This window comes from Plasmodium malariae (assembly GCF_900090045.1).
Source record: "Plasmodium malariae genome assembly, contig: PmUG01_00_15, whole genome shotgun sequence".
In the NCBI taxonomy this organism is placed as follows: Eukaryota; Apicomplexa; class Aconoidasida; order Haemosporida; family Plasmodiidae; genus Plasmodium; species Plasmodium malariae.
In genome coordinates this window covers 41797-64661 of record NW_021638286.1, presented here as the reverse complement: position 1 = coordinate 64661, position 22865 = coordinate 41797, and the positions used below count along the sequence as shown (strand labels likewise).

Genomic DNA, 22865 nt, shown 5'->3' with positions numbered 1-22865 from the left:
TTATTTATTTAATATAATAAAATAATCAAAATTCTTTTTTATTAATTCATTCCAAAATAAAATGAAAAATATATAATTACTTAATATTTCTAGGTATATATCATATGTATAATATAGAATATAGAGAATGTAGATAATACATACCTTCATAAATCAAGAGAAGCATTACTGTTTTTCACTATGTCTTCTTGTCAATGTTTCCAATTTCATAAACATTATATTTTTGAAAAACTGGTTATTCCTAAAAACTATTAATTATTATAACAATATGATGGTGCAAGTAATAAATGAAAAAAATATTTTTTATAGATTTTTATTTTATAGTAATTTTGTTATTGAAATTAGGTACAGCATAAACATATTCATTCGTTTATCTTTTGTAACATATATAAAACATCAAATTTATAACAAATTCCAAAATATAATAAAAAGATATAAATTTCAAAGGCAAATAAGGAATCATCTTTTATTTTTGTAAAATAATTTTTGAGGCTTATATTATTTAATCAAATTTAATATGTATTATTATTTCTAAATGTAAAGTTTGTAAATATATCGAGTTATTTTATTTTATTTTATTTTTTATTTTAATATATATTTAAAAAAAAAAAAAAAAAACATTATATAATACTTAAATAAATAAAGCATGAAACAATTAATGTATAAACAAAAAAATATTCTTGGTATAATAATATACTTGTTTAGTGCCGTTAGGTGTAATAATGAATATAATTTTATATCAATAAATTTGTACATAGATTTTTAATAATTTTTAAAAAAGTTTTAACTTTAACAATTATATAAGATAAAAAGTGAAATAAGAAATATTCTTTTAGTTTCTCATTTAAATATAAAGATTCATGAATTTAATAATTGATCATGTTCTATTAATAATTCATTTTTTAAAGGAGAATCATATTATTAATTAATCATAATTTCATACTTGAACTATGAAAAAAATATAGAAATTTATTAAAGTATTCTTAAATAAAATAAGTTATGAAACATATAACAGTCATAATAATTATTTTATAAATATGAACTACTATGTTTACCTTTAAATGAAATATACATATGACCATAAAAGAACCCATGGATGTAGATTTGGTGAACGAAAAACCATGTAATACATTAAAATTAAAAGAAATATATAATGAATTTTAAAAAATAATCATTGAAAAGATTATTCACAAGCATAAAAAAAACGTATAATATTTAAAAATATAAATTACTTTACTAGATCAGAATAATCATATAATTTGCAAAATTTTATATTATATTAACGATTGTGTTTTTGTTATAATAAAAATATACATGAAACATTTAATACATATAATAATTATATATAAGAAACCTACGTTAACTGTAAGTACTGACAAATATCAATTTAACATTTATATATATCCGAAAAATATATTGCATATATATATTATACCACAATATTAAATTACTCCCCAAAATAAATTAAAGTACTAATACTAATATAGAAACATTGGAACTGTTATAAATATTTTTTATATAATTTTTTACTTTTCTATACCAATATAAATTTGTTTAATATCTATGTTTCGTAAAAACAAATTGTCAAAATACAAGAATTAATTTTTTTTAAACACAATTTCATTAATCATAAATATAAATTTCCTTAGATCATTAAAAAAAGTATTTCTGATAACAATATACCAATTATAACTATGCTTTAATTTAATTTGCTACTACTTCTAAGGTTTATTCTAAAAATTTTAAATGTACATATATATACACTGAAATACATAATAAAGTAGCTAAGAACAATACAGTTGTATCCTCTTCCACTGAAATAAAATATTATCTTATTAGTTATTATCACCATCTATTTAACAAATTGCATGATGTTATAACTAATAAAAAAGATAATTTAAATACTACAAACGACTTCTATGGAGTAAATGAAATAGCGAAAGTCATATGCCCTATAAGTTTTAAACTTTTTTTCTAGGTATAATTGCTACATTGCTGTATTTTTATATAGAAATATATACTTCATATAATATTATTTCAAATTAAATTTATCTGTCTATGCAAATGAATTACATATAGCACACATCAATACTTTTCCTAATTTATTGGATATTGTTCCAGAATTAATAAATTTAACTAATCTTTTCCATGACAATCTGATTTAGCACTATCATCCTCATTGTCTAAATCATAATATCATTTTCCAAATAATGTATTATTATTCCCATATTATTTGTTACCTTCTCATTTCCTCATAATAATATAACATTTCTTGAGCCTTAATTTCCTTTTGTACAGTTCTACTTATCTAAAGATAAATCAGAGGTATCCAATAACGAAATGTAAATATTTTTATTATTTATATTGCTTTAAATTTGCTACAGAGGAAATTTTCTTAAAAATATATATATATATATGTAACATAAAGCAGGAAAAAATATAAACAAATTTTTTCTTCATGTTATTTGTATATCTCATTATTGATATAATATTTTATCCATATAAAATAGATAAATATAAACGTTTTAAATAAAATAAAATAAAATATTTGTGTTTTTTATTCACGTTGGAATTATTTAATTTCAAACTTTTATAAGCAGGTACAAATTTCGATATATATATATATGTTATTAATAGAAGAACATAGTTAAATGCGTTTCTATTTTATTAAATTTAGTTAAAATGGTAGCGAATTCACAATTAAAATACAAATATAAAGGATAAAAAGAAAAGATAATTTTATAAATATTTTTTTAAACATTTGCAATAATTTTCATTATAAAAAATGCAATATAAAATATAACAATATTTCGTAGAACTAATTTTATTAGTGAATTCTCAAAATGTATATATGTTTTAATAGTATAAAAGAACAATTAAAAATTTTTGTTATCAATATTTTTCAAAAAAATAAAATAAAATAACTCTTCGTGGCCTTTTTTATTTTATATTATAATTAGGATGAATAAAAAATATCCGAAGAGAATAGTTGCATTGTCATATATTAGGATTATAGTTATTACATTTTGACTAAGTTTCCTAGTAATAATATTTGTTAGCTGTACATGTTATAAACTTTAAGCATTATTTTATAATTGAGAAATATAAGATTACTTTATAACATATAATAGTATTCAAGAGATAAACTAATAAAAATAAAAAAAGACAAGTTTTTTCTTTTAGCACAAAATATAATTTAATATCTGCCATACAACTAAGACATATAGAATATTTATAAAAGAAAAATTTAGAAATATCATTACAGATTTTAATTGACACACAAAGTATTCATTTTTTAAAATGTACTATCCAATCTAACCTTTTTATATATTCGTATCATATTGTTAATGTAGAATAATAAAATTTCTATTTAATTAAATAAAAACATATTCTTATATTATGACTAAAATAAAATTTACTAAATTTAAGAAGCATGAAATTCGTATTTTTTTTTATTCCATTTTTTCTTTTTGAAAGAAATATAAATTTATAATTTCTATAGATATGAAAATATTGAAAAAAAGAATAAAAAAGTAAATATAGAAAAAAAATATTGTTAGTAAATACCATAATTAAAAAAAAAAACTACCATAAAAAAAATATTTTATATAAAATAATTTAGAACATAAAACGATATAAATAAGAAATACGAAAAGATAATAAATAAAATAACTTATAATACTATTTAGAAAAATTCTGAATGCATTATTTTTTATTTGACAACTCTATGGAGAAGATAAGATTGTGCGTATTTTTTATTAATTTATAAATAAATATTACTCCAAATTATATATTAAATGATTCCTTTTAAGTAAATGAAAAGAAATAAGTTATATTTATTTGAAATATACCTATATAAGAAGAAATAGCATAGTACTATACAGTTTGTAGAATATAGTGAATCTAGATATTTATAATAATTTAATATATTAAATATATTGTTTCATTGTATAATAATATATTGATAATAATCTATGTTAGCATATTATTTTTCTAAAAAAAAACTAAATAAAAGAAAAATAAGTAAAATCTTAAAAATTTTATTATGTTATATAACACATATTATATTACAGTATTTAACATAAATAATACAATTATTTTTTTATCTTGTGCTTTCATATTCATAAAGTATAAATATTGATATAAGTACATTTAAAAGGAGTCTTGGTTCTAGGATTTTAATACTTCATCTATGTGTATATCGCTTACTTTGTTAAAATTTTCAAAACTGCTATTATACAAAAGATTATATCAGAGCTACTTAATAAACAATACATTCTTTTATGATGAATATATAACGAAAAATATTATATAAAGATGTAAACTTTTATTTATTTGTTATCTTCTAAAATTCCATGTAATTAATATAGTTGGTAATTTTTACAGCATTAACGATTTCCTATATTATTTTATTCATGTTTACTTTTTAAAAAATATTAACGAAAATTTAAATTAATTAATTATGCATATTCAATTAAATGAAAAAATAAACTATAATTAGTTTTCAGTTATCTTCAAATAATTTATGAAGTCCTAAGTGAGGGTATAGAACAACAATATATAGCATTAATAAATACATATATTTATTTTATATATGTATATATATTAATTCATATATATTTATATTAATCACTTAATAATTTAAATCATTGCAGATATAATATCATTTGTAACATTCATTTTACATAAGTATAAATTTCGTAATAATAAATTATGTTTTTTTAAACTAACAAATTCTTAATATTATAATAAAAATAAGGCATATAACCTTTTTTATTTTAATATTTTGTTTAAATATTAATTAATTTATGTTATATATATTTTCAATTAAATTACTATTCTCCTATTTTTTCATTAACTAATATTTTTACTGTTATTTCTATTATAGAACTCACAAATATTTTCTACAGTACTAATACTACTGTTCGGGCTACTGAAATATTTTTCACAAACTAACATATGCTAAAATAATTTCGTACATAAGGACATTTATGATCTTTAACAAGTATCTTTCATTCTGGTCTTTAATTTTAATGGCATTTATTTTTTCTAATTAATTTATTTTGTTGAAGCTTAAATAAAAGTTCCATATTACAAATAAGTTATATACATTAATCTAATATTATTTTAACAGAAAAAAAAAAAAGTTACAGAAAACATGGTATAACTTTTTTAAGTTACATATGAATTAATATTTTATATGCAAATTTGCATACTCAAGTTGTTTGTCTACATTTTTCATTATTACATGTACATACTTCCTTACATGCTTATTTATAGACCATGAATATTATATACATATGCATATGTACGTAAGTCCTTATTAGTCATATGTATATCAATGTGTATTCACAAATTTTGTTTCATAGCACTATGACAAACTAATAACTTTTACTTTTTTCCTTTGTGTTTTTACACTTTACAAATTTGAATTAATTCGTGTATTGGTTGGCATAATGCCTACGATTAATGTACTAATTAACACTCTTTATAGAATTCTCTAGTAAATATAGTAAAATGTACGTTTGAACTTTTGACGCAACATAAAATGAGGCTTGTGCTAAATGAAACTTCTCTATTACTAATAAATTTATACTACGCTACATTCATGAGGTTTACATAGTACGTCATATATTTTTACTTTATTAACATCCTTAAGTTAAATAGCTATTTCAGTAAACTTTATTCATTGCTTATATAATCCCTTGTCATTTATCAGAGTTTCATTAATTTCCTTATTATATCCTATATTCATAAACTTTTACATAGACTCGTCTACAATGTGGCACATTAGGTCCTAAAGTGTTTATGTACTTGTAAAAAAAAGGCCAAAATAAAAAAGTTTATATATAAATATTTATGCATGTGTATTCATTTATGACTTGTTAACGTAAATATTCTAACACAACGAAAGCTAATACTTGAAAACAAAAGTAAAAATATACATATATACGTGCATGTTATGTGCATAAATAATCATGCACTCTTGTATAATGCTGTTCTTTGTACACATACATTCACTTATTTAGGTACACAAACTATTTCATTCATTTATCTATATGAACTTACTTTCCAACGATAAATATATTATTCGATTTATTTTGTTTTAAGTGATCTTTGTACACATTATCTTCTGTATAAAAGTATACTTATCATGGTGATATTAACATAAAATAAAATTTACACATATGCGCATGAAACTCAGTCAATAAGAAATTGCTAAAATTATCTCGTAAGAGGAAAAAGGTAGAGAATATCATACAAAATGCACTTCATTTAGTTTATTTGATCTAATTTTATCATGTGCACTCTGACAAGAAGAAAGAGCTTTCATGCACTCTTTAAAATTATGAGCAAATAATGCAAAGTATTCTACTAGGTATATAAAGAAATATTCCTCTTATGAAATAAATAAAGGCATATATGTAGAAACAAATGAATAGGCAAAAAATCCTGTCTACCTGATGCACATACATCCACATATACATGTATGCATTTAAACACGCATGTTCACCGTGCATAAACACGTAGGACACAAAAAATTTTCGAAAGAAATAGATTTCAATTTTCATATCCCCAAGTCCTTATGGATTAAATAATTACAAATTTATCTTCGCACTTTTTAGCCTCTACAAACGAATTTAGGAAAACATAAAGTAAAAAAATATTGTAAACAGTAAATCTTCCTTTTTGTTTTTATGTTTTCCTTTTCATGATTCTTTATCATGAATCATTAATAGTTATATACATCTTACTTTTTTAAAAAAAAATCCTTTTAATGCACTATTCACCAAGGAAAACAAAGTAAAAAAAAAAAATATTTTAAAATGTACGTTACACTTATATATTTGTTATCATAACTAATTATATTTTATTTCCTTTTTTTTTCATTTAGATTTCTCGTTCGCACTTGTTCTGATTTTACGTGCGCGTAGTCTCTCTTATATTGTTTTCATTTTTTTCTGTTGTCACTTTTTTTAGATTAACTTATATTTGCAAAGATTATGGTCTCCTCACATAGAAAAATGTAAGTAAAAAAAAAAATAGTATGTTGTTCATTATATTCACATCCCTATATTTACAATGTATATATTGTTAATTCTCTCTATTTTTTGTTTTCTTTTTCTTTAAAATATCTACATGAACACTCAAATATATATAAGGACACAACAGCTATTATACCAAAAATAGAAAGTAAACTAACATATTTAATGATTATTTTATATATTACAACTATTATTATAATAGTTAAGCACTTCATTCACTTTTTAGTGACTTTTTCACAATAGAAAAACGATAATTCTACTTTTTCCTTTTTTTTTCAATATATCTCTACATTTTAATTTACTTAAAATTTAATAGTTTCATTTTTTTCAATTATAATTTTTCACACATAAATTACCGAACAAAAAAAAAACATTAGAAAATAGAATCAAAAAGAAAGATATAAGAGATAAACATAATAATTAGGTAAAATAAGAAAGTATAAGTGTCATGTAAGAAGGAGTAATAAAAAAATGAATTAAAGAACGTTTTACACATACATCCACATAAGTAATATATATTAGTAACTTATATATACCTGGAAACATTTACAAATTCTTCATAAAATATTAAAAATTGAAAATATAAGTATAAATGTGTAATGGAGATATATAAAGCTTAAGCAATATATTTAGAATAAAATGAAAAAAATATTAAAATAACTACAACGAAATATAAGTAAAGAAAAAAAAAACTATACAATCAAACAAAAACACATTCATTGTTGTTGGTAAATAATTTTTCTATAATTGATAAAAATAATAATATTAAAATAATTTTATTTCTCAACTTAACGCAGAAAACACGTCTCGAATAAATTGTTATACATAAGAAAATAAGCTACTAAATTTAACATTACAACAATTAATCAAAACATTTCCTTATTTTATTATATTATATAATATCTAACTGTTTTATTATATTAACAAATTATCTTATTTTAATTAATTAATAATTATTTTAAAGAATATATTACTGTAGTTCATATTCGTAACAGCAGATTATACAATGAAAAACAGAATATTATAGCCCCCTTTAACCATTTAGAATATAGGAATTAACGACATAATACTTTATAAGATATGAATATATTATTTGTTTACATGTTTTTTTCCGTAAATTATATTACTACATTAATTGAAAACACATAAATTTTTGTTAATTTTTTTTTTTTTCTATTTAAATGTTATATTATTTTTTAAATATGATATATAATAGTACCTATATTAAGAAATATTTCAAACGAATACATAATAATTATGAATTATATTAGTGTATGTTATCAAATAAAGTAAGTCCATTAAATATATTAAGTGTGCTTTTTTCTTATTCGTATAACATAGAATAATTATTTTATACTGTTTTGTAGCAGTTGGAACTAAAGCATTCATAATAGAAATAATCAAAAACGATATTATATTAATTATTATACACATAATAATATTTTTATTATCACAGTTAAATTATTATATATTCATTAAAAACAACCAAATGTATAAAATGTATAAAACGGAAAGTTGATATATGTACTCATTCGTTTATGTTGCATTATTAATTTAATAATAATAATTAACTAAAAAAAGCATAGTATATTTTAAATAAATTTATTTATTTAACTTAATTAAGATATCGTATTCACCTCTAATTAACATATATAAGTTTATTAAATAACTAAAGTTTAATTGCACCCCTGAAGCCGACATTTTATAAAATATACATATATTACGTGTGAAATTTTTAGAACAGTTAAAATATATGCATCGAAAATTTTTATATGACCAAATATTTCAAATGAAAAATGACATAAATATATATTTACAAGTGTTTATTTTATCTCAATAGAAACAATTTAAAAATTAATTTAACAGGAATCCTAAATAACATATATGAAAATAAAAATAAGTAATAAACATTAAGTTATTAAAAATATTTCTTAATTTCAGATTCACACATATAGATATATTTAATGCTTCTGTAATTTTTAATTGAACAGGTACCACAGGAAACTGAATTGATAGCTTTACTAAATATTATTTTTATAGATTTTATTGGGAAATTAAAAAAAAAAAAAAAAGAAAGTATAATTATTTTCTGTACATATATACATAGAAAGAAATATTTTATTATAATATAATAATACTTAATATTAAAAAAAAAAATGTATTACCAATTTTTACTAAAACTCTTAATTACAATATTTTCACTTTCCTTATGTACATTTTTCCACATGAGCTAGTCTGATTTTTTATATGACCTATGTATACTTTTTTACAGAACATTATGCATGCTTTATTTAATTTACAAGACAATTATGTTTAAAATTTATGTAAATATAACTAAAATATATATTAATATTATAACACCATTTTCGTGTAAATCTATATAAAAGCAAATATAACAAAGGAATAATATTAGCACAAGTGTTGCATGAAAAATAATATACATTAAGCTTATTTAATTATAACGTGTTAAAAAAATAGAATAATTTTCTAAATAGGTCATTTCAAAGTTTATCTAACCGAGATAAACTATGTTATGTACTTATTAATTATCTAAAAAAAACAGTTAATGTATTTTGCTCTTATTTTATATAAAAAATTAACGTCATAAATGCATATTAATAAAAAGTTTTCATTATAAAATACATCTATTTTTATACATCTTTAAAATAATATTTTTTCTTAATATAATTATAGACATAGAAAATAGGAAATATATATAAAAATTTATCTTCTTCATATAAAGTAAACGAATATTACATACATTTAATTTAACGACCACTTAACATAACATAACTTTTTACATACATTTATACATATTTAAAATTATACCATTAATAAAAAAAAATCTATACATATTATCTAATTATATATGAATAATTTCAATTCACTAATTTAATATTTTAATAATGTAAAAAATAAAAAAAACTATATAATTCTATTATAAATAAATTCTGAATATATTATATACTTTATTCGTTTTTTGCAAAAAAGATTTAACATCACAATTAAACATAATAATAAAATAATAAATATTTTTTACTCTATAAATATAAGGTTTTAAAATTAATAAGTTAGTAAATAATTATAAATATTTGATATATAATAAAGATATATTTTAATATATATATATAAATTCTAATTTAGAGTATGCAATAATGTAAAAAAGTACATTAAATATGTCTTTAGAGTAATTATGTTTTATATTTATCATAATAGATATTTTATAGAATAAATATTAAGTTTTTTTTTTAGTAAAAAAACAATATATATACATATCAATGGACAGAATACTTCATTTTCTTTTATTAATAAAAAGTAAGACACATTTATTGGTAAAATAAAACAAATAATACATTTTCTTAAGAAACTCAAAATATAATCATTTTAGACTAACTTATAAAAAGAAAATTATATATTTATTTCAATTATAGATTTTCACATTTTACTAAAATTATAAGAATTTTCCCTTTGTATATTAATTTAACCCATATATATATGTTTTTTATAAAAATTTATTCAAATACTATAAAGTATATATTAAACCATAATAATTAGTTTAATAGCAACAATACATTATAATATAATTTTAAAAATATTATAAAGTGCACAATTACAAAAAATGTAGGAACATCATTTTGTTCTATTATATATCATAAAGTCACTTCAAAAATAGCCATATTTTTAAAAAATAAAAAATTATATATATATTTGATAATTATATAAGCAATGATTTTATAGATACTGCATCATAATAGAGAATTATTTTAAAATTAAACATATTTCTAATTATTCTTTTTACCTTTTCTTAAATTTAATTTTTTCATATTTTTTCACTTTTTTGTGGTAATAAATAGTGCGTGATATAAGTGTAACACCAAAAATAATGAAAGGTATAACATATATTATCAATCTAAAAAAGCTCGGAATGTAAACATATGTTTCCATACATTCAGATCCATTTTTTCCTACTTTTACTTTTTTCATAGACTCGAAAAGCCATTTAAAACGTTCATCACTAAGCACTTTACGCAGTGGTTTGGACCAACCTTCACCAGCGTATAAACTCAATATACTATATAGCCCTCTCATAAGTCCAAGATTCATAAATGAATCTAGCATTAGTGATAAGAATAATAACAAAAATAATAGTAAAGGAAAAGCAAATCGTAGTCCGTATTTTTTAAGTATTATTTTTTTGTAAGTCTTATCACTAATTGTTCTATTGTTTTTAAGAAAATATTCAAATCAAGTTCTTTGAATATTTTTTTTTCCATATGGGAATATTTTTTTGATTCAAATATACAAGACTTATATTTCATAATTGTTTATGGTCTTTTGCACTCTTTGATGAATCTATATTTGAAAGTTTATTATTTGTTTTGGCCCATTTTCCATTAATAGATATATCTTTATTTTCATTCGATCCACAATTTGGTGTATATTCTTTTAAACATACATCACGTGAATCCTTATCCTGTTTATATTTTGTTAATATCCTGTATTCTACTGCATCTAATTTTTTTCCAGGGTTGCATTTCATACTCAAGGACTTTTTAAATATACTCTAAAAAAACAAAGTAACATATGTAATTTAAAAAATATAAAATTTTATTTCAAAAAATATTATCAATAAACACAAAACAAGAAAAATTTTAATAACTCAAATATTCTCAAATAACATCATTAGACCATCTCATTGCTTAAATTCCACATCCAAGATATAAGGATAAACGCAGAAATTTTAATAAAAAAAAGTAACTTAATTTTTTGATCCATGATATAATTTTTTAATAACATAACTTATTCAAGAATGAATAAATAAACGATAGTATAATATTCTTTTAATAATGTATAATAATTTTTTATTTATTTAATATTTTTTTCTATTTTTTTTTTTGTTCCATAAAACGTAAAAAAAAAAATGTACTCATAATATTTTTAACAACAGACACAAAGAAAAATATTTATAGTAGTATATAATATAATTCTTACCTTTATTCTACTCTTAAAAATATTATTTTTATTAAAATAAAAAAACTTGAATTCATTTATAAATATTCAAAATATATAATTTAATTATTTAATATGGTAGAGTAATTAAATAATTCTTTATGATTTCAAATAAATAAATAAAAATAAAAATATAAGAATACGTAATATATCCAAACACGGTATTCATGTAAAATAGAGAATGTAGAGAATATAGGTAATAAATTTACTCTGTAATTAAATAACAACTAATATTAGAAATATTTTTATATTAATAATTCTAATTTTGTAAACTTTTTTAACTAAAAGTGGAATTTAACGTTATATAATATTAATTAGCATAATAATCTAATATTAATAATGTTAAATAAATCATATCTCTTACACTCATTTATATTATATTAATTAGGGCACTTAATTTTTTAATCAGTTATAAAATATTTTAAAAATTTAATTTACTGGATACTACAAAATTTATACAATAATATATATTTATATTTAAATAGATGGTAATATTTTATTTTTGTATAATAATTTTTGTAAATTACTATTTTAAATTAAGCTTAATTTATATTACCTGTAAATAAATTGTTACTAAATTATCCCATATAACCTATTATTTTATTCTTTTTAAAAATATGTATATACTTAGAAGAAATATTAATATTATATAATAAAATAAAAGTAATCATATATATTAATATTTCAATATATATATTATTATTAGAATATCATTGTTTCAATAATTTATTTTTTTTATACAATAGATGATAAAAGCACCTATATAATTTTCTTAACATTTTAATACATTATTCAAATAAAATTAATGCCTGTGAAACAGAATTAATTCAGAAATTACGTAAATGTAAAAATAGAATATTAAAAGTATGTATAAACTTATACTCTAGAGCAACTTTGTCATACACGATATTAATAATTTACATACAAACACTTAATACCAAAACTAAAATTTCAGTAACAAACGTTGGACAGTACTTAGAAATAACCTGAATACTAACGTGCAAACCCTTACTTAGAACGTATATTTGTATTTATGAACTGTATACAAAAAAATAATTCGTATTTTTTTTTGTTTTAATTCATTTAAAAAATGAGCATTATAAATATGAATAAGTTCTTATTGGTAAATATAAACTATATGTATCGCTTTTTATTAACAAAATAATATTAAATCTTTACTTATGTATTTATATAAAACCATGAATATATTATAAATGTAAAGATAAATACCTATACATTATTAAATGTTTTTACAAAATATATAATTATTTTGAATATCTTTAATGATAATTTAGATTTTTACAGATATATATATATTACATTTTTAGCATTATACAGTTATTAGAAATATAAAAAAAATAAAAAAAAATAAAAAAATTTTTCTCGTATTAACAAATTATATATGTTTAAAACTAATTCATTAGTATAATCACTTAATGACATAAGATATAAATACAAAGTATACAACATATGCTTATCCAATTTCAAATTAATATATGCATAACTGATTTTAACGGAATTTAATTAATCCTACAATTAGGAATAATAATAATAATATGATAAATCATTTTAACTATTTATTTAATTTTAAATATATAATATCCCTAAATGAGTAAACAGTTACAATTAGTCCATAAATAAAAAAGATATTATTTCATAATATATTCATACTTTTACTTTTTTACGATAAGATAAATACTAAAAGGTATTAAGGAGATTTTTCAATAAATATGTTTGTTGCAATTTATCATAAATCATATTTCACATAATAAATATTAAGCCCTTTTTAAGCGAATGTACACATATATATATATCAATTCACCACAATACATTTAGTTCTTTTTATTAAATACAAAACAAGACATATTTATTTTTAATTCCTTGCTAATTATACAACATTTTAATAATCTGAAAAATTATAATTTTATATTATTACAAGATATAAAATTAAAAGAAGCAAATTTTAGTACAAATATAAATTATCACATTTCTGTGAAATTGTATCAATTATTCGATTATATATTTATTTGAAAGCTCAAAAAAATATTTTTATCTTAATTATGTTTTTATACAGAAATATATATATTATACCATATTTGCTTAATTAATATTAAATAATAATTTAAAATATATATTCAAAAATAACGAAACAATCAAATTCATAAAAAAAGTGAAGAATACAATTTTTATTACGGTTCTGTATCAAAAACGCAATATTTATACACTTGCATCTATAAAATTGTTATAGGTATAGTTACGTTTGTTAAAAATATATCACTAATGATATTACAGATATTACTTCATATTAATAGATTTGTTAAATAAAGATGTATATTTCGTTTTATTCATTTTGCTCCATCATCAATTTAATTTTCTTATATTTTTCATTATTTCTTAAGATTATAGGAATTGCTATTACAATTATAACAGCTAAAAAAACGAAAAGTAGTACATTCGGTAATATCTTATAAGCTGCTTCTGATAATTTTAATATTTTACTATATTTTTTAAAACTTCCCAAACCATGTTAAATTATTACCTGAACTACCTACAAGCATCTTACCTGCAGTTTCCAATACCCCAATCCTTCTAGTATGGGTAGACCTATTCCGAACAAAAAAAAAAGGAAAAATATAAAAACTCCAAATCCATAACTTCTAAATTTTATTTTTTTTAAAGCTATATTTCCATTTATTCTCTGTTTTTCGATAAAATCATCATAATCTCTTTTTTTTAATCCATTTTTTTTTTAAATGGAAATGTTTCCCATCAAACATGCCATTATTATAGTCTACGACTTCTGTATAATATTGATTGTTATTTAATAGATTTTTACCGGAATGTTTTTTTTTCTTTTTGTTTCCTTTTCTTTATAAGATTTATGTTCTTTTTCATTCAGGCTATAATATGGGATATTGTCTTTTACCCCTATTATATTTGTATCCCTATTTTGTTTATATTTTGCTAGTAGTCTATAAATTCTTCTATTTAATTTTATATTCAAATTGTACTTCACATCAAAAGATTTGTTAAAATTAATCTAAAAAAACCATGTAAATGTTTTATATTTAGTAGAATAAATTATCTAACGGTAAAAAAAAATATTAATAAAAATAACACAATATAAAAAAAAAAATATATTAACAATTCAAATATTTTTAAATAATATTAACATACAACTTCGCTAAAATGGCATATCCAATATAAAATGATAAACGCACCGATTTTAATATATAGTACTAGCTTAATTTTTTGTTCCATGATACAGATCCTTAATATTATATTCAGTAAGTACAGAGTTAATAATTATATAATATAGTTCTAACGATAAGATATTCTATAATTATTTTAAAAAATTTTTTTTTTTTCTATGACTCCATAAATATTTAATTTTATATAATTTTAATAAATTTTACAAAGCATACAAGGAAAAATAACTTTAGAAATATATTATATGATTTTTATCTTAATGTCAATTTAAAAAAAAAATAATTTCCGCTAAAATAAAATAGTTTGCATTCATTAATAAATTTTTAAAATATGTAATATAATTATTTAATGTAATGGAGAAATTAAATTATTTATTAACACGTTTAATTATAAAAAAATAAAAATAAAATAAAAATTCTATGTGTTACTATATATTGATTTTATGTAATATATGAAAGGTATATAATATAGATTGTATAGAATGTAGATAATATCTTGTTATAAATATTTAAAGAGTAGTTACCTTTTTTACTGTTACTCAAATTACTAATTTTCATTCTAAAAAAAATTATTTTTGAAAACTTGTTATGATTTCGAAAAATATTAATTAATATAACATTAAAATAATAACAATAAACGATGAAAATAATAATATTTCTTATTACTTTTTGAGTTATATTATTTTTAGCACACGCTTTATTTACTAAGTAAATATATATATTCTTATATGTACTATAACCTATTTGATATAACTCATAAGAAAAACTATCGAATATATTAAAAAATACATATATTACAGGTAATTAAAGACTTATCTTTTATATTTTCTATATAACTTTCCAAATTTATACTTTTTAGTTATGTATAATTTGTAATATTATATATAAATGAAATATTTTTAATTTAAACTAAACTTTATTTTTTTCTTTAATAATATATATATATTTAGATGAAATTTACCAATGAAAAAATAAAAGTTACAGAAATTCATGTAAAAAATGTACCAATATCTGAATAAGTGTAAATAAATAATGTATATGTTTAAATATATCAAGAATGAAATATACATTTTACCCGTTATGTTTTTATTTCTTCATAAATAATTAATTTTTATAAAATCTAATTAAATCAACTATGAATGTGTTATAATAAATGTTTTCTACCTTGCATTTATTGGTAAAAAACTGTAATATGCATATTAACAAATTCCAGCATAGGTATATATTATAAATCGAACTTATAATAGAAATTTGTGATAATTACCTTTCAAAAATTTTGATTGCTAATACAAAAGATAAGTATAAATATTTATATTATATTATATCCAGAAAAAATAATAATTCATAAAATATTATAAATTATATTATCAATAATAAAAAAAAAAACAATAACTTATGAAAATTTTTATTAACATGTTGGTCAATTTGACTATGTATATATATCTAAATATGATCATCATGTTATTTAGCTCCATCTATATTTTTTAAAAATATGAAATACTTAATATATGTTATAGGATAAGGTATACATTTTCAAATTCCCATAACATATTGTTAATGAATCAAATTTTAATGTTAATTTTGGTTAATTTTGAATTTAGTAAGAGCATTTTCAAAACCAGAGTTTATTCATACAAAAATCTTATAAATATATGAAGCCAAAAACAATGTAATTTATTCACATTTAATTAAAAAATTTATACAAAATAGATTAATATGTTAAGATATATTAGCACTCAAAGAACTAATATAAGAGTAATATGATGTACATAAATTATCCTAAATATATAATATGGATTTCTTTTTACTAGATAAGATATTATTGAAAAGGACAGAATTAAAAATTAAAAAAATTTTTTTTTTTTATTTTAACAAAATCCCTATATTTGTATACATTTAAGGTTGTAATAATGACTACGTAAACTAACAGACATATCAAAAATATAGAGTAACACAATTTTATAAATTATTATCTATACATAATGATATGCTATACAAAAATGTCACTAACATTAAAATATTTTTACATATTATTTAATGCTTAATTGAATTAAATGTTAAATGTATTATTAATTTTAATTATGTACTTATTGTTTAAGACGTAACAAAATAAAACATTTTTCTATTATATATACTAGTGCCCATTAGCGCTGATTCAAATATATATTAGCTTAATACTATCAAAAAAAAAATATATATATATATAAATATATATACAACAGTATTATATGCATAAATATATCTGTACTAAACAATAATATAATTCTATGTACATACACAAACATGAACTTACTTGTTCACTAAAATTATATATGATATTTATATATATAAAACTTCGTTCTCACGATAAATACATTATATGATTTATTTTTTTTTAAAATGTTTTAACTACAAATTATTTTCTTCATGCATGTCTTTTTCTGATGAGTTCCTTCATTCTTATCACATATGATGGATACAACATAAAAAAAAATTTACATATATATATGAAGCTAAGTCATAATAAGAAATTGAAGAAATAATGTCATAATATAAAATAGATAAATTAAGCCATTAAAAATACATCTCATTTGTTTCTTTTGCTACTATTTTTATATACCCACTGCGTACGCATGAAAAAATGTTTGCGTCAAATCTTTTAATAATATAGTCAAATAATTCAACGTAATTTTTAAAGCTTAAAAACAAATAGGTATTTTCTGAAATATGAAAGATACATGTGAGGATATATTTAAGTGGATATTTTATATTATACGAGTGTACACATATACATATATATATGCACCTATACATATTTACATATGTATACGTACATACACACAAGTATATTTACTCGTTATAACATTATGGGTGACACATATATATTGTTTGAATAAAATACTTTTCAATTTTTACATTTCCATTTCCAAAGAAATTATATAATAATAGGCTTATTTTCGTGTTTTTTTGTCTTTTCATATGAATTAAGAGAAGAAATAATAAATTAGAAAAATATTTTAAAAAGTTTCACACTAGAATTTTTTATTTTCCCCTCTTTATAGTTAATATATTATGTATATAATGATATTCTGTTATTAGATAAAAATCTTTGTTATTCCTTCCTTAACATAAAAAGAGCACAAAACAAAAATAGTTTTAATATTTTTACTGCATTTATAAGTTTGGCATTCTCAATAAATCAATGTGGTACTTATTTTTATTTTTCTCATTTTCATATCTTTTAAGTCATTTTTTCATTGTCTTTTCAAATATTGCTTCGCTTCTCCATTCTCTTCTTTTCCTGCGTAACAGTCTTTCCCATTTAATAAGTTGCCTTGATAGATGTAAATGTAATCTCCAAAAAGAAAGCTTTTTGTTAAGGATGATCATATTTATATTGGTTACATATATATAATCTTAATTCAAGCAATACAAATTTTTTTTATTTGTTAAAATTTCTTCATGCACATTTTTTTAATACTTAAAGATATAACAAAACATAATTCACTAATAAAAGAAAATATAATAACCTTTACAATTATAATTATATATATCAAAACAATTATTACAGCAGGTCTAAGTTATATTCTCAACTCAGCGACTTTGTCCAAACGGAAAAATGATAATTCTACTTTTCCTTATTTTTAAAAATTCTGACACCAAATAATTCCATTAAAATTTAATAATTTTTTATATTATTATTTTAACTTTTCATAAATTAATTTTAAAAGAAAAAAAAAAAAGAAAAGCATAAGGGGGAAAGGAATTAACGAAAAAGATACATAAGGAAAATTTTGAGCGTACATATACATAATTGAAGAAATTTAAAAAAAGATAAAACATATAAAAAAGAACATATATATGTTAACTTTTAAGAATAACATATAGAAATTAAAAACTTAACAAAGTAAAAATTCAAAAAAAGTTTTTTTCTTATTTTTAGAAGGACTAATGATAAAACTTCAATGGCTTTCTTAAATCTATACGCATTTTAAATTTTTTATTATCTATACATCTGTATTCTTTCATCGTTGAAGAATTTTACGTTATATTTTTAACTTCATGTAAATTATATAAATACAAGTAAATGAAAAACAAATGGTATTAAAGAAAAATATTAAATACATAATAAATAAATCTTATTAATTGCAGAAATATATTTATTATCATAATCTTTTTATATAATATATAGTTCTTCTGATAAAATTAGAATTTATGTCTTATATTAAAGGATACTTTTATAATATATATTTCGTTTCTACCTTATAGGAATGTTCTTTATTTAATTTATCCTTTTTTTTCTGTTATTTACATATAATATATTCATTCTTAATTATTAATTTTTAATCGACTATTAAAAAGAATATAGGATAAGAAATTTTTAGTTAATTTCTTTTTAAAAAATATGACGTAATTTCATAAAATGATAAAAAAAAAAACAAAATATATTACAGTAAAATAATTATTTTACATACATATATATATTATATATACAGAAGAAAATATTTTAATAAAATACAGTAATACATAATGTTAAAAATAAAAACACATATAAATATTTTTTTTTTTACTAAAATTATTATTATAGTCTTTTTGTTTTCTCCACTGAGCATAGTTAGTATATATAATTCTCATATTTTCTCTCTAGTATGTTTTTTCAAAGAATAAAATATAACATGCTATTTAATGACCAAAAAATAGTTTTTAATTACAGATAAATGTGATAATTAAAACGAATATTACCATTATATTAATATTCTCATTTGATACTATTAAAAATATATTATTATGTCAATTTTTGTAATAAAAATTATTAGCAAAACTGTAATATTCGAAATAATATATATTACGCTTATTCAATTAAACCGTCAACAAATAAATTAGTAATTTATAAAATGAATTAATTAAAACTTATGTAATCCTCCCCCCCCAAAACAAGCCTAATATACCCATGAATTATTTAAAAATATATAATATTTTTTTTTTTTTTAATTTCATTTTATTTAAAATATGAACCTTATAATTACAAATAAATTATTAATTGTCAATATTAAATATGTATATTTATATACACGTTTAAAATTATATTAGCTCTTTGCATCATATACGTATGTACAGGAAAATTAGGAAATATATAAATAAATAAATGCCCACATATTATTATGAATTACAGAAAAAATATTTTTTCTTACATTACAATTAATGATAATATAGCAACTTACAGACATATATACATACATATAATTTTATTATTTAAAAAAAAAAATAGAAATGATTTTGTATGTACTATCTATTAACATTTGTTTATATTTAATTTATTTAATTAATATTTTATTAAAGTAATAAATATAAAATATCTAAATTTTATTTATTTATAAATTTTTATTTATAATATATATATAATTATACATTTCAAAAAGTAATTAACATCACAATGAAGTTTAATATTAAATAATTCTAAGATGTCTTTTTAATTATAAAGACAAAATCCGTAAGATAGTAAATGAATATAGATTATATGTATTTAATGAAGAAATATTTTTAATATATGTATATAATTTCAAATTTACATCATGTAAAAAAATACTAAAAGGACATTATAATAGTTATAACTATAATTATATCTTATACGATATTTTTCATAAAGTAAATTTTGTATTATGGCTATTAAGTTTCCTATTTAGAACAAATAATATATTTATACATATGAACACAACAAAGTATATTCACTTTATTTCATTAAATATAAAACCGTAGATATTACGGCTAATTTTAAACTAATGATATATTTTATTAATTACCTGAAAAAATAATCATTTTAGGCTAGAATATATTATATAATGGAAATCAAAACTTTTTAGGTAAAATATAAATTATTACAAGATTTCAAAAAATTTATATTAATTGTTCTATTATAAACTATTATTAATGTACAGATATATTATTCTCATAAGAAACTATTTAAATAAATATTTCGTAAACATTTTGACAAATATATTTAATTGAGATGCTATGATACTTTATAATACAAAATGAAACATAACAAAATCTTCAAATTCGCTAAAAAGCCAAGAAAATATATTACTGTAGTATATAAAGAAGTTCACACATATGTAGAAATATTTGTAAACATTAAGCAATTATGATTATGTTTAATAGTATCATGAATAAATTTATTACTAATGCTACCATATACGAACGATGTTGTTACAAAAAGTATACGACTTTTTATTCGTTTTACCTTTTCCTAAACTTAAATTTTTCAAATTTTTTAACTTTATTATGGTAGTAAATAATCCATGATATAAGCGTAACACCTAATATGAAGAAAGGTATGACATATATTATTATACCAAAAAAATGTGTAATAATAGTAGACTTCGTTTTACTTGTACTACCCGTAAATTTGCACAACTCCCTTATGGGGTCAAAAAATGAAGATTTATTAAAACCCTTCATCCAATTATTTAAAGAATAATTGTTCAAAAATGCAAAAAGTCCATTTATAAATCCACATTTAAAAAATAGATCTAATATTAGCGATATTGATAATAATGAAAACAATAATAAAGGTAGAGAAAATCGTAATCCATATTTTTTAAACATTATTTTTTTGTGCAATTTATTTTTAATTATCCTGTTGTTTTTAAGAAAATTCTGGTAATCCAGTTCCTTAAATATTTTTCGTTCCAAATGGGAATATTTGTTTGTTGCAAAAATACAATATTTATTTTTCTTACCATGTCTATGAATTCTCGAATTATTTAATAAACTTTTATTTGATAATTTCTTTCTTTCTTCGTGCCTTTTTTCATTATTGCATATATGATTTCTTTCGTTCTCTCCATTATATGGTATTACTTCTTGTAAGCCCAATATACGTGAATCATGATTCTGCTTATATTTTACTAGTAATTGATAAATTCTTGTATCTAATTTTCTAACATTACTGTTGTTTTCGTCCAAATATTTTTTAAGCACATTCTAAAAAAAACAAAGTAAATATTTGTCATTTATAGTATAAATAATATTTTGGAATAAAAACATTATAAATAAAAGTGAAGCAAGAAAAAAATGAATAAGGCAAATATTCTACGATAATATCATAATACCAGATTACTGGCATAGTTGCTTCTCCATGTTGAAAGGATAAATGCTGCAGTTTTTATTAAGAACAATAGTTTTATTTTTTTCTTCATTATATGGATGCTATATATTGTAATACATTAAGGAAAAAATAAATAATAATATAATATTCTTCTAAAGATAAACTATAATATATTTATTTTATTTATTCTTTATTTTTCCATAAAAACATAATAATATATATATAACTATAATGCCATTTACAAAATGAAAAAATAAAAATAACCAAAAAAGTATGTTATGGAATTTTTACCTTAATATTACTTTTAACAAAATAATTTTTATTAAAATAAAATAATTATGATTCGTTAGTTTATATTAAAAATATATAAATTAAATATTTAGTATAACAATTAATTAATTTTTTTATTTACCTTAAAAAAAAAATAATAATAATAAAATATAAAATTTTTTAATATTTTCATATATTGCGTTTATATAGAATATTAGACGTATAGAACGTAGGTAATATATT

General features: G+C 19.0%; 1 protein-coding gene and 2 pseudogenes across 3 annotated transcripts; all 3 read right to left on the bottom strand.

The window, feature by feature from the left end:
• Positions 1 to 10841: 10841 nt before the first annotated feature.
• On the bottom strand, positions 10842 to 11822 carry PmUG01_00034100 (annotated as a pseudogene). The gene is given in 3 exon segments: positions 10842 to 11285; positions 11299 to 11610; positions 11736 to 11822. Coding segments are annotated over 3 exon segments (843 nt in total).
• Positions 11823 to 14397: 2575 nt separating this feature from the next.
• Positions 14398 to 15033, bottom strand: PmUG01_00034000 (annotated as a pseudogene). The gene is given in 3 exon segments: positions 14398 to 14775; positions 14789 to 14893; positions 14908 to 15033. Coding segments are annotated over 3 exon segments (609 nt in total).
• A 6448-nt stretch (positions 15034 to 21481) lies between these two features.
• Positions 21482 to 22443, bottom strand: PmUG01_00033900 (fam-l protein; the record flags this gene model as incomplete). Its single annotated transcript, XM_029008354.1, has 2 exons — positions 21482 to 22228; positions 22357 to 22443. 2 exons carry the CDS (start codon positions 22441 to 22443, stop codon positions 21482 to 21484), a joined length of 834 nt encoding a protein of 277 aa, XP_028858911.1.
• Between the last annotated feature and the right edge of the window lie 422 nt (positions 22444 to 22865).